Raw genomic sequence first — 17,831 nt, 5'->3', positions numbered from 1 at the left:
TTATCTCTGGTGGCAGACAGCTTCACAAATGGGTGCCCCCCCCTCCCCCCCATCAGGGCCGGCGGCACACCCCAAGAGCTTTGAGAAATGGGAATGACCATGGCGGCCAGGAGACGCCAGTTGTGATCTAATGCTATGGCCAGGGGGTGGATCATGTCACAGCGCGCACCTTGAGGGATGAAAAATACCCCAGTGCACTACTTAAAACTAATGGACAGTGTCTCAGGAAACAACCGGGGAAAAAAAAAGAGAGAGAGAGAGATGCGAGCACACAAGATTGAGAAGAGGTGGGGTAGGTGTGGATGATGCCGTTCCATTACAAGAGTCCTTCTCTTTAACAGTGCCCGCCCCCGCCCCACCACTCCTCTTCCTCTTTTTAGCCTATGCCATCAGTAAATGGAGAACCGAAATAGCCAGATCGGACAAAGAGACAGCCGAATGAGGGCCTTTCTTTATTCCAGACTGATTAGTCCCTCTCGGCACGATGTCTGTCCTTAGCAAAATGTTTCTGTGTCTCAGCTTCACGTCATGTCCTCTCCGGACGACTTCAGATCCGTACCTCGAAGACATTAGATAACCTCCTCATTTCACGGGGAAAATGCCCCCCCCCCATCTTTTCGGTGACCTGTTGACCCTCCTGCAGTGCTGCATTATACATTCCTGACCTCGTGTATTAGCGGTAAATACATGTCAGTGGAAAACCCAAGAGTCAACATCTACCCTACTCTCCATCATGAAAAGGGGGCAGATGATGTTCCGTGGCTGAAGGACAGCCGACTTAATGGAACGTCTCTCCGCTAAGTTTCAATGTGGCTAGTCAAGCATCACGACGGCGCACAAACAACGGATTTAAAAAAGACAATTTTTGTTATACGCCATGTACAAAGTGGGGTCAATCGTACAAAGAGGGAGAGAGCTTCCAGTTCGGTGGTATCGTCCATTATTCATCGGACGCGTCATTCATCCATATCGCCGCGTACATCCCAGCACGGGGACGCGTTCAAGTCTCCTGCGACCCGCGCACGCCGATGCGTTTTTAGCCGCATCGACGTGCGCACAGCACATGCTGTGTGCCGCCGGCTGTGTAAACATGTTTGCCCGGATGAAGTGATTTGCTTTTATCAGTGCTTTTAGGGTGGAAGTGCACCGCGACGAGCCCCCGCCCCCCCACGATACAAACCAACACACGCAGGCATGGGTACGCTTCCTAAGTCGTCCCTCCTTCGAAGCAAATGACAAGCCTCGCTCTGCGCGCCGCATCAAGGTCCCGTCTCGTTTCGACACTGCAACAGCTGGCGACAGATGGAACCGCACGCCAGCGGGAGGGGGCTGCTGGGACTTCACCTTGCTCCCACCTTCCTCTTCCCTCGCATCTTCTCTCCTCTTCCCTCTACCTTGTCCTTCCCCTTATTACCACACCCTCTTCCCCTTCTCCTCCCTCTTCTCAAAATGCCCCCCCCACACACACACACACAAGAGGCAACTAGAACATGAAAACATACACCTTGCAGAGGATCTCTAACCAGCTGTGTTGCATGCTTTTAACCACTATCTCCTCCACTCATGCCTTGCCTCCTCATATCAACAGAGAACAAAACATGGAGTCGGTGAGTAATGGAATCGGCCTCGTGTTCACAGAGATAAAGAAGCCACTTGCCTCGACGGCAGCAGGGGGAGGAGGGGGGCTCTATTTCTGGCATGTTCACAGAATGACCTCTGAACCCCGTTTGCCCTTTTGATCTGCAGAGCCGCAGGGGGAGTAAGCAACATAGAGACGCTCCCTTTGAATCTAAGAGCATCACTCAAGTCTTTTCGCTCAATCGCCCCCTCCCACCACCACCACCACAACAACAACCACCACCATCTGTACCAACCCCCCCCATTTTAAGCATCTTGTTGACAATCCCACAGTCGTACGAGTCCTATAGATGCCGTACGGCCGTGCACTTACCCAAGTCCGTGTAATGTGATTTGCAGAACTGCTTTTGTCCACCGAAGCACAGCTCGAACTGCGGCTCGTTTGACCTGCGTAAGGTGTGTCCGTTCTCAAGGGCGGTGAAGGCGTCACAAGTGTAGCGGTAGGTGATGAAGCCAAAATGGTCCCTGGTCGAGAATAGACAATGAAACATCAGAACGTGCGTGTGGGCTCGTCTTAAGCCGGTGTCCACACTATTTATATGCAAAAGACAAATCAATAAAAGTGTATCGTCGGGGGCTCCTAAAGCCCTGAAATAGATCGAAAGATGCTCAGAGAATGCGAAAACCCTCCTTTGGTCTACAAGCGGTACACTCTGCTTTGTTTCGACACTTGAGAAGATTGGCAGCTGAGGCCAAAACATTATTTTCTGTGTTAACATGCAACCCAGAAGGGTGGAATGAAGCAGGGAAAACTAGAAACTGCGAGGAATAGGTTGCCTTCTTCCACCCCTCCATTCTGTTCCTCACTCGAGCACGTGCACACACACACACACACACACACACACACACACACACACACACACACACGCCTGTGTGCACAGGGTGTCCATGGGGCCTTACCCATCGTCCCTCAGGTTCACTGCACACTCTTCGATCTCGCCGAATACTTCAAAGCGGCGTTTCAGTTCTGTCCGGGTGCTGTCGGACCTCAGCCGCCCCACGTACACCACCCGTCCCTCCTCCTGCTCGTTAAGAGGAAAGACAGAGCGAGAGAGATTAAAAAGGGGGGAGCCGGTTTTTTTTTTCCTTTCTCTTTCTCTACAATCTCTCTCTCTTCACCAAGGCCTAATGAATTGGTCTTGATCACCCCTGTGGCTAGCTCTGACTTTAGGACCCCGCCCCCGCCCCCGAACCCATTTTGCCCTCCTTCTTTTTGGCTGTTTTGTTCCCGTGTGATCGGTTCCACTTTACTAACCGGCTTCCTCTTATCTGATGAAGTCGCAGTTCGGAAGTGCCTTCCATCTGCCTCGGCTCCACTTTCACTTTTCTTCCCCCGCCCCCCCCCCGCCCCCTTCTCTGTCCACTAATCAAATGGAGTGATTTTGATCAAATGATGCAACGTCTTCAGCAGGGACTGCTCCTTTTTCTTCTTTTGTGGAGTCTAAAAATGAAGTTATGCAACGGTGTCCTCCTGACAACCAGATCAGAAAACCTTTTTTCTTTGTGCCCGTCCGGGAATTAAACCTCCGCCGCCCCGAAACACGGTGAACTGGGCTAGCTCTCTCATCGAGGCCTGTTAATATGACAGAGAAGGCTCATTTCACATGCAAGCCATTCACATAAAGAGGGAGGGAGCATTAAGGGCAACAACAGTAAAGCCACGGGGCAAAAAAACACAGTGTTCCTTGAACCTCAGAGGACATTGGGGGTCACAGCAGAATAATTTAGGAACAAACTACACCAGGCTGCAATTATAGCTTTTCTTTTTTTTTTTTTGGAGTAGTATAATTGCCTCTGCTAATCATATAGTACAGTGCAAGCCCGGGGCTATGGTGTATCACTTGTATTATTTATTTATTCATTCATTTACTTGCCATTACTGAGGCAAGTCCATTGACACCCATTCAAATTGGGAATGCTGTCTGGAGGCCACTGGTAACTTATACATGTAAATCAGTTGCCCAGCACTAAACTCGGAAGTTCACCTTCATCTACTCAGAATTGGGTAGCAAGGGGGGGGGAAATACACATTAACTAGAATATACTGTTTTTTTGCTGCTTTCTCCTCGCTGGCTTTAATGCTTACATACAGTTTGAGACAAAAGTGTTTGCTGAATTAGGGGTTTATAGTTGCTGACAACTGATAAATAGACGCTCTTTTTCTTGATGGCACCCCAAGGGCTGCCAGTGTGTGGGTGCAAGAGAGAGAGGGGGGGTGGGGGTGGAAAAGAAGGAGAGAGAGAGGCCTTTGCATCCCCGGTCATAATTATTTCGCTTTCGCTCTGTCTCTCAAAATATATGCAGACCGAGCCACTTGCACATTATTGCATTATTTGATGTGTGTACCAATGGGCGGCAGTGATGAGGGGACCCTGTTGGAAACCTGAGCAATTTCCCACCGAGGCGGAGGGACCGGAAAGGCAGGAGAAATACGATATTCATTACATCAGACTGAATTTTGAAAGAGATCGCCACAAAGATTCTCACCCGATTCCTTCCCCACCCCCAGCCCCTTTGCTCTCCCAGTTCCTCTTTTCCACTATTTTAACATTTTACCCCCGTGGTGTGATTAATAAGAGTCGACAGTGTTTCCAGATGGCAGAGATGTTAAAAATACCCAACCTGGAGATAAAGAGGAAGGGCCTGTCGCCTGAATCATTCAGGAACTCACTTTGTATGTATTCTTGCAGTAGAAAGACCCCGTGGCACACGGCATTTGGGCTGCAGGTTGTCTCACTACTCTAGGTAATGTGTGCGTGTGCAAGTGTGTGCATGTGTATGTGTGTTAGCGCAAATCACTGTTTGCATGGGGCCACTGTCTATCTGAACATCAGCAGGAAGGATTATGGACAGTGATGTAATGGAAAATAAAAAGAGTTCAGTAAACGTCAGATCTTCAGTCAGTGATCGCCATTCGGCAGCCAACTACCGGTACAGGCGACATTTGCAGAAAAGCATTAATTTGTGTATTTTCCTATCGAAATGCACAATTCTCTATGACTTACATCAGTTTGATACTGTAGCCTTTGAGGTATACTATGAATTTACGTAATGAAGATTCATGTTAACCCCCCAAAAAGGTGGGTAAAGTGCATTTGGGTGTGCCCACCCTCCACCACACTAAGGAAAGTGTATAAGAATGAGGTGGCAGCTCGGTGGATTGACTCACTATGGCTTTTTGCCTTTGCCTCTCTCTCTGCTCGGCCCTCTCAAATTCCCGCTTCTCATAGTCCTGGCGGTACTCCTCCCTCTTCAGCCTCTCGTGCTGGTATTCCTCATAGCTGTCATACCTGCGAGGTCAAAACGAAGACACACGTGACTCGCCTGATATCAGACAAGAATTCAAGTTGTCACACTCCCATTTATCACCGCTGCTCGAACCGATTTCTGTGGGAGAAGGGGCTTCAGTTATCCCGAACCAATCAGCGGAGACCAACGTATCCCCCTGAATCTAACGTCTTTTTAAGTCGGCACTGATGCGTAACCATGCCAGCATACGGGTTTTGCCGGGGTTTTGAGAGTGGAGCGGAGCGAAGTAAAAACAAAACCCCCGATATTGAGAAGACTAAGCCATCTAACGTTTAATAACAGTGTTAGTCCCACCCGTGGCGCTGACTGGATAATCCCCTTTTCTTTTTTTCTTTTTCACGCCACTCTCTGAGCCGTCCCGGTCGCTGCTCCAACCCCTCTGCTGGTCTGGGGAGGGCTGCAGACCACCATGCCTCCTCCGATACATGTGGAGTCGCCACCCGCTTCTTTTCACCTGACAGTGAGGAGTTTCACCAGCGGGACGTTGCGCGTGGGAGGATCACGCTACTCCGCCCCAGTCCCCCCCCCCCGAATAGGTGCACGGCCAACCAGAGGAGGCGCTAGTGCAACCAGCTTCCCACCCGCAGACACACCTAATTGTGTCTGCAGGGACGCCCGATGGATAATCGTTTTTGCAACCAAGAAACCGCCGTTTCATCTCATGACGCCAGACCAGAAGAGTCACTCAACTTGGTGGAGTGGGCGGAGCCAAAGCTCTGGAACCAGGCAAACACGTAACACAACTGGTTTCCCGAGAACCCCCCACCCCACCCCAACCCAACCCAACCCAGCCCACTTGTTGACAAGAACATGAGTCAGGATTTATAGAGAAGCGGCACCCTATTTTTTGAAGAGGTGAGATTGTGTATGCATGTGTGTATGTATGTATGTGTGTGTGTGTGCATGCGTGCGCATCTGACAAAAAGGAAACAGCCATGTTAATAAGATTTTCCCCCTCCGAACCGCTGTGATTACGGATCCCAAAGGAAGAGCCCACGCGAGGAAGTGGCGGCGAGCGGCGAGGCCAGAGAGCCCGGGGAGCTCGGCAGCTGCCGCTGTCAGCACAACTTCACATGTCATTACTTTCTGCTTAGTTAGGGCTTCATCAGGAAGGGAAAGTGCAACTTTCGTTCCCCGCCCCCAGACTACCGCGGGACATGTCCGTTAAGTTTGCAAGTGACGAGCCACTCTCGAGGTTGTCGGGTGTCATTAGGCACGTGGGCGCCGAATCAGCTCGGAGCGGAGCGTTGGTGTCAGTCTCTCCCTCTCTCTCTCTTTCCTTCTCCACGCAGAGAGCCGGCACTCGTCTGCATATGAGACGGGCCCTCTGCAGTGCCTGTGAAGGCTTGTGGAAGAACTACAGAGACACTGAGCTGAATATGTGTCATCGTGAGACTGGGGGCATTAAACTCACGAGTCAACTGTGAGTGTGGATTATAATGATTGGAGGTTGTTTTGTCACTTACTCAAATAAAACAGTATCAATTATATATATTTGCCCTGAATCTTTGTCACCAGATTCCCACGTGGGTGGGACGGGACGCCAGAAGCCATTTTTCTTTGTGTGCGCAGGGAATAACAGACAAATGGCGCTATTTCTGACGGGTGATAAAGGAGCCTCCCTGTTTTCTTTTTGGGTCCTGTCTGTCTTCTGGAGTTTGTTATTTCGACTGCATTTTTTTTTCTTCGTCCCTTCATTTCAGCCCGTCCCTGTGAATCTCGTCATTACTTTCACCGCGGCCGCTACTCTCGCCACACCGTCCCCGCCGCTTACAGTTTGCCCTTAACTGAAATTAACTGTTTGGTAGATTTAGAAAACAGGGTAAAAAGAAGGGATTAACTAATAGAAACATGAATAATTACCTTGGCCTGCGGCTGAGAGGAGATCGAGACTGAGAGTGAGGGCTTTTGTGAGTCCTGGAGCGAAAGGTGTTTGAGTCTGTGTTGTGTCGAGACCTGGGGAAAGAAAAAGACGAGAAAAAAAGAAGGCACAAATCATGAATTAGCAAAAATATAGCAAAAATAGGTGTCCGTTAAACTGAATATATGTCTGCATCCAATTTACCCGTAGTTTTTTTTTCTCCGGACCCCCCCCCTTTTTTTTTTCTCCCCAATTGTATCCAGCCAATTCCCCGCAACGGAACAGACCACCACGCCACCCAGATGCGAGAAATTGTGATTCAGTTAAAGTTCAACCATATTCATGTATGTGCCTTAGGTAATGAATACAACCTATGCCAGATTAAAGCACAATGTAAAGTTAAGGTAAAGCTGACTCATGGACATCGAACTTCATAAGTGTTCCTCAGAGTTTCGTACATGCTTGCTCATTTCTGGAGAGACATTATCATCTTTTTTTCCCTCATCTGAGCTGGCATATACATGCACCTGTGATCTCTTTTGTATGAGGAAGGGGTCAACAGTCCTCAGTGGTCCGACTGTAAAGCTTGTACTCCTACATTCCTTTAGCTCCCATTGCTTAAATATTGAAGCCTTTCTGCAAGAAGGTGGACTTAAATAATGGAAAGAGAAAAGTTTTGGAAGCTCGGCAAAGCAAAGCCATCCCCGTTAGCTCTGAACAAAAGTGGATCTTGGCTCTGAAGCTCGAAATGCAGAAGTGGGAATGAGCGAGGAACCCTGCTGAAATTTCTCTAGCAAACTTTCCCAGCAAAACTTGCTTGAAAAGATAAGATGTTGCCTCCCTTCTAATACATCTCTGACGTCGCCTCGAACACCAAACCTAATATTTTCAGAAACCAGAATCACATCTGTCGGATTTCTGCGCAGATCATTCTTGTATATATAAAATGTTCAGTGTAAAATGTGTAAGCTAGTTTGTGCTTTCACTGATTTGTTGTACAGTGAAGCACAAGGGCTAAACAAAGAAAAGGAAAAGAACCTCTGATACGACTGGGTCTGCGAGCTAAACTGACCTTTAAGTAATCAGGCAAACAAAGTGAGTCACTTCGGCCCTCTACGGCGCCACACAGCACTCCATGAACGACTGTCTTCCCAGTCCTTTTCATCAAGCCGTGGTTTTCATCCATCGCTTTAACTAAAAACCAGACAGAACACCCCCCCCCTTGGCTCTGATCAAAGGGAAGCATGGGAAATGTAGTTCTCGCAGGGAGATCCAACTATAGGAGCCTCTTTTGAGAAAAGGGGGTTCTGGGACTACATTCCCACAGCTTGGATTTGGCTTTCATCTACCGGGATATGAAAGAGGGAGGGGGGGCTCCGTTTTGCCGCTCAGCAAAAACAACAGCTGCAGCTTAAAACAATAGCCCCAGCATCAAACGGAGGAACGGGAGGAGGCAAGCAAGGGAGCAAGGGATGTGAGAGTCAGGAAGATGCTCAAATAAAACTCCCAGCCTGGGGTTGAAAACTAGCACTGCTAAAAAGTCCAATGCCTCAGGCGCCACTCATTTTCCTGCTTTTTTTTGGTCGATTTTCATTTCGTGCAGTTGACAAATGTGGTGCGATATCACAGTTCAGCCAATGACAGCCAATAACCACTCTTTTTTGGACATCATTTTCCAGGACATAACAGAGGCATTCTCCATGACTTTTGCTTGGATATATAAGATAAGTGTTGCTCATAGAAGACCATATTACACATTATTAACTGTCAGGGGAAGCCTCACCAGTCCTTAAATGGATTATGTAACGTTCACCTGGTCATTGAACACACTGGCCAACCTTCAAGCTCTTGCATGTATTATCAGCGGCTAAAAACATGGCAAAAACTATACAATCTCGGCTAAAAAAATAAATAAATTGCTAAAATATGCCATTTTAGTGAGTAGACATACATCTTTATAACCCAACTCAACCAATGTCCATGATCTCAATGATATTTCCCAAGACATTCAATGAATTGTGTCATTTTCCAGGTGTTTTTCTTTTCCAGGTATGCATGGGAACCCTACAATAAAGCATTTGTTTTTCTTCTTCTGCTTCTGTGTTCCGATTTTGGGTGTCAATGACACATGGAAGTAAAATTAAGTATACTTCCCATCTCTCTCTCACCTCTTACTTCGATGTCTTTGTCCAAGACATAATAAGGCACACCGCAACAGCTAAAGGAACCCGGCTGCGAGTCTAAGAGATCTATCCTTTGTGACATCCACTCTGGCGACTGAGCAAACCTGTTTCACACCGCTAATCTAGACCCCCCGCCTTTAACCAGCGCCATGCAGACCCGTGTCAGGGTAAGCTGCCAAGCGTCAGCCAAAGGGGGGGGGTGTATGTGAGACGACAGGTGACTTACCTGGAGGAAGTGCGTCCGTCGGGCGAGCTGGAGAGGGAGCGCCTCCGGTATCGGGAGGACGAGCTGCGGGAGCCGGAGCGGGAACGAGAACGGGAGTGGGAGCCGCTGCCAGGCCAACAGAAGGGCCCGCCGGGTGATAGGAGGAGGGAGGAGGGCGGGGAGACGGAGCCCCGCGAGGGTGAGCAGCTGGATGGTGGGGAGCAGGAGGGCGAGCGGGGTGGGCAGTGGAAGAGCAGGTCCAGAGGGGTGCCATCCCATGGGAACAGGAGGCGACCCTCGCGACCCTCGCCCAGCTCTAGCTCATCATGGAAGGACAGGAGCCCTGGGTGCAGGTATCCTGAGCCAGGCAGCCTTGGAGACTTGTTACCATCCTCCTCCTTGACGAGCTGGGGGGCAGCAGGCGTCTCCCCCTTGCCAACAGGTCCCTTAACCCTCTCCTGGCCACCCTGGCTGTAGATCACTTGCGGGGGGCCAAAGTGCTTGTTGAGCTCCGCTCTAATTTCCTGGTCGCGCAGGAGTTTCCTGTTTGTCAGGGAGGGATGCTGCTGGTTCCTGTCTGCAGTGGCCTGTTGTAAATGAAACTGCGTGTCTGGGGAGAGGGTCTTCTCCTCTGACCCATGACTCTGGGTAGCTTCTGCATCCACAGAGGTAAATCCCTGTTGCAACTCCTTAGCTAAAGAACAAGATGAGGCTGATGAAGTAGTAGCAGAAGAGGATGATGGTGAAAATGAGGATGATGATGAAGAGGCAGGTGGCATGGTCGAGTCTTTATATTCCACATGCCTGTCCTCCACCACGCCTGCAGAGGGCGCAGTGGCACCCTGGGTAACCATGGTTGCTGCTGCTTTAGTCATGGCAACAGTGGCGTTGGCTGCACCACTGTCCTTCTTTGCGCCGGCTGACGCCTGGCAATAGTCATGGTCGCTGTAGCCGCGGGACGCTGCTCGCCGATTGTTGGTAGAAGTGCTGTGTCGGTCCTCCAGGCCGCCCGCCAAAGTGTGCAGGGCGACAGAGGAGGGTAGGGTGGTGGACGCCTTGCTCAGCTGGGCATACAGCTCAGTCTGTTCGGGGCCCTTCTTGGCGGGGCCCCCGCCTGAGGCACCTGGGGCCAGGGCCAGAGTGCTGGGGCCCAACTCGCTCAGCCTGGCCCTTTTGCACGCCAAGGCCGAGGAGGAACATGAAGACAACTTGGTTTTGAGCGATGCTTTGAAAAGGTTCTCTTGACTGGCTTTGTGTGGGGGCGTGGTGGGTGGTGTCAGACCTGGAGAGGGAGATAGAAAAACAGAGGGTGGGGTGGGTGGTATGGGGGGGCAATAAAAGGAAATGGGATCATAATGCAAACCTCACTAAATATTACCCCCGCCACACACACACACACACACACACAGAGAGACGGTCCTCTATAAACTCCTGGGTCTGTTTATGGACAGTGGACACACAGAGGCCTGATTAAAATATTCACTTTCACTTGGCCTAATCCTGATCTCCATTTTATTGCAATCTTGACAGATTAATGTAATGCTCGGTGTAACTTAATATGGTGGTGCTGTAATACGGATGACTCGCCATCCCCTTCCTCTCTGACCTTGGATCGATCCCCTCAATTGGTGGTGGTGGGGGGGGGGGGGAGTACATGTCCCCGTAGAGGACAAAAGTGTTGTATCCTATGTGGGGGGGGGGGTATTTTAGTCTTCGGACAGCAGCCAGTTCATTTGAATAAAATCAAAGAGCTTCCCCTTGAATTGAATTAAAAGAAACTATTAATAACATGGTTGTTTAATGTTTTAAGATCGACCCCTCCACCCACCCAGTCTATAAAGCGCTTCAGCCCCCACCCCTCCATCTCATTCCAGATATGGTCCTATATTGACAACATCCTGTAACATAAGCAAACTATGTCCTATGTCAACAAATTGCTAAAGTGTCAATTTGAGACACGTGAGGAATCCTTCCCATTCTGCAGAGGTATGCAGGGTAGCAAGATTCACCAGCCTCCCTAAACTTAACCGCAACCTATGGGCGTCCAGGTAGCATAGCGGTCTATTCCGTTCCCTACCAACAAGAGGATCGCCGGTTCAAATCTCAGTGTAACCTCAGGCTTGGTTCGGCGTCCCTACAGACACAATTAGCCATGTCTGTGGGTGGGAAGCCAGATGTGGGTATGTGTCCTGGTTGCTGCACTAGCGCCTCCTCTGGTCAGTCGGGGTGCCTGTTCAGGGGGGAGGGGGAACTGGGGGGAATAGCATGATCCTCCCACGTGCTACGTCCCCCTGGCGAAACTCCTCACTGTCAGGGGAAAAGAAGCGGCTGGTGACTCCACATGTATCGGAGGAGGCGTGTGGGAGTCTGCAGCCCTCCCCCCGGATTGGCAGAGGTGATGGAGCAGCCCCGGGACAACTCGGAAGAGTGGGGTAGCTGGCTGGATACAATTGGGGAGAAAAAGGGGAACTCCCCCCCCAAAAAATCTTAACCGCAACCTAAACTTAACCTTAAACTTATGCACCGTCTAACTTGTATGTCATTAATATTCAAATTAGGTCGAACCACCACAGGGGGAAACTTGTTTGTGCCAGGTAAAACATCTGTAGGCATCCGACACTGCCGCAGGAGGTTTAACATTAGAGTCTATGGAAGACCCAGCATGTTGCTGCTCAGACATGGGAGGGTGGGTACCTTGTGCGTCTTATATTGATGCTTTTGGACTGACACGGTGAGATGTCTTCTCCGGCGTGTTGCTGGAGGTGTGAGAACTGGTGGGGAATGGGTTTGTCATTCCCCTTTACATGGCATGTCCCTACCGCTCGTGCCCAGGCCGACCCGCCCCGACAGATTTACAGCCAGACAGATGGCAGGTTTATGGGGAACCCTGAGATGAGCCTGCTTTATAGCATTGTTAATGCACTCGCACAAACAGCCTCTGCCACTGCTCTCGTTCTCGCTTTCCTGCTCTTTTTCAGTCTCTTCCCTTTCCCTTCCTTCCTGTCTGCCAACCACCTGGATCAATCTCTCCCTCTCCCTTTCGATCCCTCAGCGTATATCCCCCCCCCCCTCTCGGTTTTGTGCGGAACGTGCATACACACACAGACACACACAGACACACACAGACACACACACACACACACACACACACACACACACACACACACACACACACACACACACACACACACACACCTTTTGCTAACAGTCTCTCACCGGTGTCAAACTCCCGACACTTTGAAACACCTACGCTCTCCCCTCATCTTTGCCTTTCCTATAATACACATCACTCTTCGCTTGCTGGCGAATTGCACCAAATGGCAGCTATTAGCATCAAACCCAGCGCCAGAGTGCAGACCTGGAAGGCAGCTCAGCAAGGAGAGTGCGGGAGGCTGATATGTAAACCTGAGTTTTTCTGAAGCCATTTGCCCTGTTTGGGATGCCTGATGCAAAGGGCTTAACATCCCACTTATCATTTGGATATGATGGCAAGTAGGCCTGCGTTGTGCCCCCCCACACACACACACACCCACCCACCCATCTCTCCCTCCTCCCTCGGCATGGATTGTTACTGTGTTCCACAAAGCTCAGGAAACCAGCTATAAATACATAGTATGTCATTGTACCAATGAAATGAGCTATGCAAAATGGAGGTGGTGGTGGTGGGGGGGGGCGGGGGGTTATTTAGGCACACTGCCTAAGGAACTTCTGTTTCACCAATGAAGCGCCATCTGTCCAAAACAATGCGTGCGTGGGGGTCATAAACCAGCAGCCATTAGCGGCGGGGGTGAAATAAATCAGAATTAGATAAATATGTGCCTCTCAGTCAAACCTGCTAGTGATGGATGATCTGCGGACACGAACACCAATCATAGAGCCCCCGCCAGAGAGAAAAAGAGATGGAGCAAACGGGCGGACGAGAAGGAGAGAGACAGCGGGAGAGAGAGAGAGAGCGGAAGGTTCTCTAATCTGTTTCCGTCCAGCTGTAAATTGCAAGGAGACCCCGGAGCGAATAACAACTCGGGGCTTAAGGGGGTTGATCCGACGGTAAGCCCTGCAAATAGCAACGCACAGACCACCCCGGTGTCATGAGATACAGTAATTAAAGACAACACGGCAGCACAGAGTAAATCTATTAGCTTGGTGCAGATTAGGCCTTAAAAGTCAAATCCGCGGGGGCCTGGCTGCGTGTTGTTGCGCCGCCATTACCTCCCTTGAGAAAAATAACTGACGGTCGGAAAGCTGCCGTCCATTTGGTGTTGAGTACCACATGTCACTGAAGTGTCGTCTCACTAACATGAAGGCCAGGGGTTTTCAAACTACAGGTCACAACCCCCAAGTGGGTGGCAGTATGTCCACAGCAAACATATCTAGTTTCATACTTTTGGAGTCAATGTAAACAAGCTAACTAGGGCGTCTGGGCAGCGTAGCGGTCTATTCCATTGCCTACCAATACGAGGCTCGCCGGTTCAAATCCCCGTGTTACCTCCAGCTTGGTTGGGCATCCCTACAGACACAATTGGCCGTGTCTGCGGGTGGGAAGCCGGATGTGGGTATGTGTCCTGGTCGCTGCACTAGCGCCTCCTCTGGTCAGTCGGGGGGGTGGGGGAACTGGGGGGAATAGCATGATCCTCCCACGCACTAAACCCCCCTGGCAAAACTCCTCACTGTCAGGTGAAAAGAAGCGGCTGGTGACTCCACATGTATCGGAGGAGGCATGTGGTAGTCTGCAGCCCTCCCTGGATCGGCAGAGGGGGTGGAGCCACAACCCGGACTGCTTGGAAGAGTGGGGTAGTTGGCTAAGTACAATTGGGAGAAAAGGGGGGGGGATCCCCCCCAAAAAACAAAACAAACCAAACCAACTATAAACAGGAATAATGCATTGATTAACAACCTTGAAAGTAATGTTTATAATCTCGCCTTTTGACAGGTAACGACTATATTGCTTATTGTACTGCACAAAACATGTGATGGGGCCTGGGCCAAAAAAAGTATTTCCACATGTGGGTCAGGACCTGAAAAAGTTCCACTCGTTATGTAGTGGAAAATTCTACTGAACAATAAATACTGCTACTACAACTCATCGTAAAGACATAAAATAATTTGCAGACGATTAATGGTAAGTTCCGCTGGTGAACCATTGACCTGCCTCGGGATGAAGGTGGAGCCGCCCACTTGGCCAGCTTCCACCTGGTTATCAATTACACCGTCCTAATCTCGGCCGTAGTGCAGAACCACTCCGGGGTCTGCTAAGGGCGCGTTACCTTGGACCATAAACTTCACGAACCCCTGCTTACTGAAATCCGTGTTCATCTGTCCCACTCAACACGAGACTTTAAAACTAATCTAGAGAGGAAAAAAAAAACCATAAAAAATAAGCTTTCTTTACTCGTAAAAAGCTCTTTTTGGTATTATCCGATCCCCACTCTGCACGCGACGGCGTGCTTGGCTTGGCTTTGCGTACAGACGGCGATTCAGTGGGAACAGAACGGCCGCCTGGATTTGGTCGCAGGTCAGCAGACTCGCTCAGATTTCGCAAAACGGAAAGACATATTAACTGCACTAGATTGCCTGAGAGCTTAAGCGCCCCCCCCCCCATCTACGTCTCTGCTGGCATCACCTTTGACCCCTGACGCTTATCTACACATGGGGTTAAATGGTGGATTGACCGAGGTCAACGAGAGTGCACGCGGACTGTGTGCCACAAAGTTTGAGCCCCGCGAGGGCCCAGCACAACACTGAAAAGGCACCTTGAGGTGCAGAGGGCAGCCGTCATGCAGGCATGTCGAGGGCCACTTCCCCTTCTGGTAAATGAATAGTGAAAGGGACCCCCGCAACACCTGACTTTGCACAAGACGAAACTGCAGCCATTTTGTTTTTATTGACCTACGATGATTAATTGAAGTTTTGTAGGGGTGGATAATTACCAGCATAACTCATGCTGAGAGCTGGTGGTGTGTGTGTGTGTGTGTGTGTGTGTGTGTGTGTGTGTGGCATGTGCGATAGAGAAAAGAAGGGAGGCAGAAAATAAGGAATGAGAAAAGCAAGCGAATGAAAGAATAAGACATATATATATATATATATATATATATATATATATATATATATATATATATATATATATATATGTCATATTCATTATCCCTGTGATACAGGGGTAATGGAAAAATAGATAATGATAATAATAATAACGTATGAAATTTCTTAACCCTGACCCCCATTTACAAAATACCAGCTGTCCCATTGGTAGTCACGTGAAAGTCTTATCATTGGTAGCTTGCCCTCATGTCTGCCAATCAAATTACTTGACCGTCTGGGGACTAAAAGAAAGCAAGACGCAGATCATATCTGCAAAACTGAGTTACATGGCAAAACCAATTAAAACAATAACACCACCATGTCAGTTTCCCAGTGATGTATTGGCTAAGTAAGCCGTCAGTCAGAGAGCATTAAGATCTGTATGAGGAAAAAGAGGACAGGCAGCATATTAACTGTCCAGTGTGTGTGTGTGTTTGTGTGTACGGTGAAGGGGCTTATATGTCGAGGGGGTTCGGCTAATAAACCCTAAGGAGATTGGAAAGCCTCATCAATACCTGTACTCATAAAAACCTTCTCTTGTTCCTTCACCTTGACCTCTAATCTTTAATGAAGCTATCAAGATGTTGGGAAGAGCCTGAATCAACCTGCGAGAGGGCTTAACACTCCCACTCATATATATATATATATATATATATATATATACACACACACACATGCACATACACATACATACACACACTGACTCACTCAGCAATAACAGCACATTTCAAAATATGTTTTATTTGTGGTATAAAAAACCCACCACAAACTTGTTTACCTGGGGTTCCAGCGATCTCCACACTCAATGTGCGTTCAATGGTTTTGTTCTCAAACGGTGATCCCTTGTGGTCACTGGAAGACAAAAAAAAGAAAAGAAAAGTAAATCATGCATCGTTTTACTTCTGGAGTGAGAGCGGCACACTGAAGCCTTTTGTGATCTAAGAAATGAAAATGAGATTTTACCAACAAAAAAAAAAGCCTCATCTTGGGTGCTAGGATCTTTCGTTTGTCTCTTTAACACTATTTTGTTGTTGTTGTTGTTGTTGCTGTTGCTGTTGTTGCTTTTTGCCTAGAAGAATGTGGAAAAACTTCTCGCACTTACTTTGGAGACTCTGGGGTCAAAGGAAGTGGCAAGGTGGTTGGTTTGGCTGCAGAACACAAAGGAGCATGGGTAATTAATGACCTGGGTACGACACTGAGGCAGAGGAGAACAGGTCCACATTCTGCAATATTCAATCTCAGATTGGAACATGAACAGCAGGTATCACTACAGAACACCTATCCCCCGGTTAGAGAGTCTCTAATGCTGCCTTATTACGGAGCCTAAGTTTTATGTTTGACCCAGTTTTTTGTTTTTTTCAAGAAATAGGTCTATATTTTCCTAGGAAAGACTGTTCACTCCGTGAGGCTGGATGAGGTTATGGCATGTGGCAGGCCGCGGATATTCCCTTGGCACAGATACACCACGCACACAGATATACCCTGCTCAAGAGCACAAACAGATATAAGGGAAACAATCATGGTTTTCAACATTATCTCTCTCTGTATATCTTTTTATGTTGCAGGAACAGCACTCCGTTAGCAGCCATAATACTGATCTTCTGTGTCCGAAACACTGCTGAAAGTCGTGTCCGCGGGTGCCACGACGGCTGCACAATCCTTGAATGTGAAAACTTGCTGGTTTGCCAATATGCGGCATTGTATAAGCAAAGAATAACCACTGCGGCTGGTTAGCGTGGTCGCCTAACAGCAAGAAGGTCCTGGGTTCAAACCCCCGGGGTTGTCCAACCTTGGGGGTCGTCCCGGGTCGTCCTCTGTGTGGAGTTTGCATGTTCTCCCCGTGTCTGCGTGGGTTTCCTCCAGGTGCTCTGGTTTCCTCCCACAGTCCAAAGACATGTAGGTCTGAATCGACCACACTAAATTTTCCCTAGGTGTGAATTTGTGTGTGTGTGTGTAGGCCCTGTGATGGCCTGGCGGCCTGTCCAGGGTGTCTCCCCGCCTGCCGCCCAATGACTGCTGGGATAGGCTCCAGCATCCTCGCGACCCTAAGCCGGATAAGCGGTTTGGAGAAGGGATGGATGGATGTGTAAGAAAATGAAAATAACAAGGCTACACACAGCTGTTTTATAGTGTTGTTCCTATTTTCTTATGCGGCTGTATGTAGTATTAATATTTCCATTCTCTCATGCATATATAGAGATTTTGCCCGCCACTGTCTCGTCACTGGCTGGCAACATTTCAGTGTCGTTTCAGAGACATTGAAGACCGCTCAGCATTACGGCTGCTTATGGAGTGTTGTCCCTGCAACGGGAAAAAAATGTTGGAAATCATGTCTGTGTCCCTTTTCAAAAGAAAAACAAGTACAGAAGATGCCACACACAGGACACATGACAATGTGTGAGCCCCCTTCCCCAGTCAATGAAGTCATATTTGCATGCACCAACAGCAGAGGAGGGGAAAAAAAAAACAGGGAAAGGAGAGAAGAAAGGAGAGTCAAGGAAGCTTGTGCAGTTGCCCGAGGCTCTGGCCATCTCGTGCTCCAGCTAAGGGAGCATGG

At 49.0% G+C, this 17,831-nt stretch overlaps 1 protein-coding gene across 1 annotated transcript in view; it reads right to left on the bottom strand.

Moving 5' to 3' along the window:
- Nucleotides 1–17,831, bottom strand: part of ppargc1a (peroxisome proliferator-activated receptor gamma, coactivator 1 alpha) — a 50,400-nt gene that overhangs the window by 2,658 nt on the left and 29,911 nt on the right. The window contains exons 6-12 of the mRNA XM_056300311.1: nucleotides 16,377–16,422; nucleotides 16,053–16,126; nucleotides 9,218–10,478; nucleotides 6,811–6,903; nucleotides 4,808–4,928; nucleotides 2,539–2,660; nucleotides 1,952–2,103 (exon numbers count right to left, since the gene is read on the bottom strand). Coding sequence (XP_056156286.1) covers nucleotides 1,952–2,103; nucleotides 2,539–2,660; nucleotides 4,808–4,928; nucleotides 6,811–6,903; nucleotides 9,218–10,478; nucleotides 16,053–16,126; nucleotides 16,377–16,422 — 1,869 coding nt within the window. The remainder of the gene's footprint in view (nucleotides 1–1,951; nucleotides 2,104–2,538; nucleotides 2,661–4,807; nucleotides 4,929–6,810; nucleotides 6,904–9,217; nucleotides 10,479–16,052; nucleotides 16,127–16,376; nucleotides 16,423–17,831) is intronic.

Source organism: Lampris incognitus, chromosome 20, assembly GCF_029633865.1.
Source record: "Lampris incognitus isolate fLamInc1 chromosome 20, fLamInc1.hap2, whole genome shotgun sequence".
Taxonomy (NCBI): Eukaryota; Metazoa; Chordata; class Actinopteri; order Lampriformes; family Lampridae; genus Lampris; species Lampris incognitus.
The sequence above is the reverse complement of the archived record's forward strand: the minus strand, read 5'-3'. Positions and strand labels throughout refer to the sequence as shown.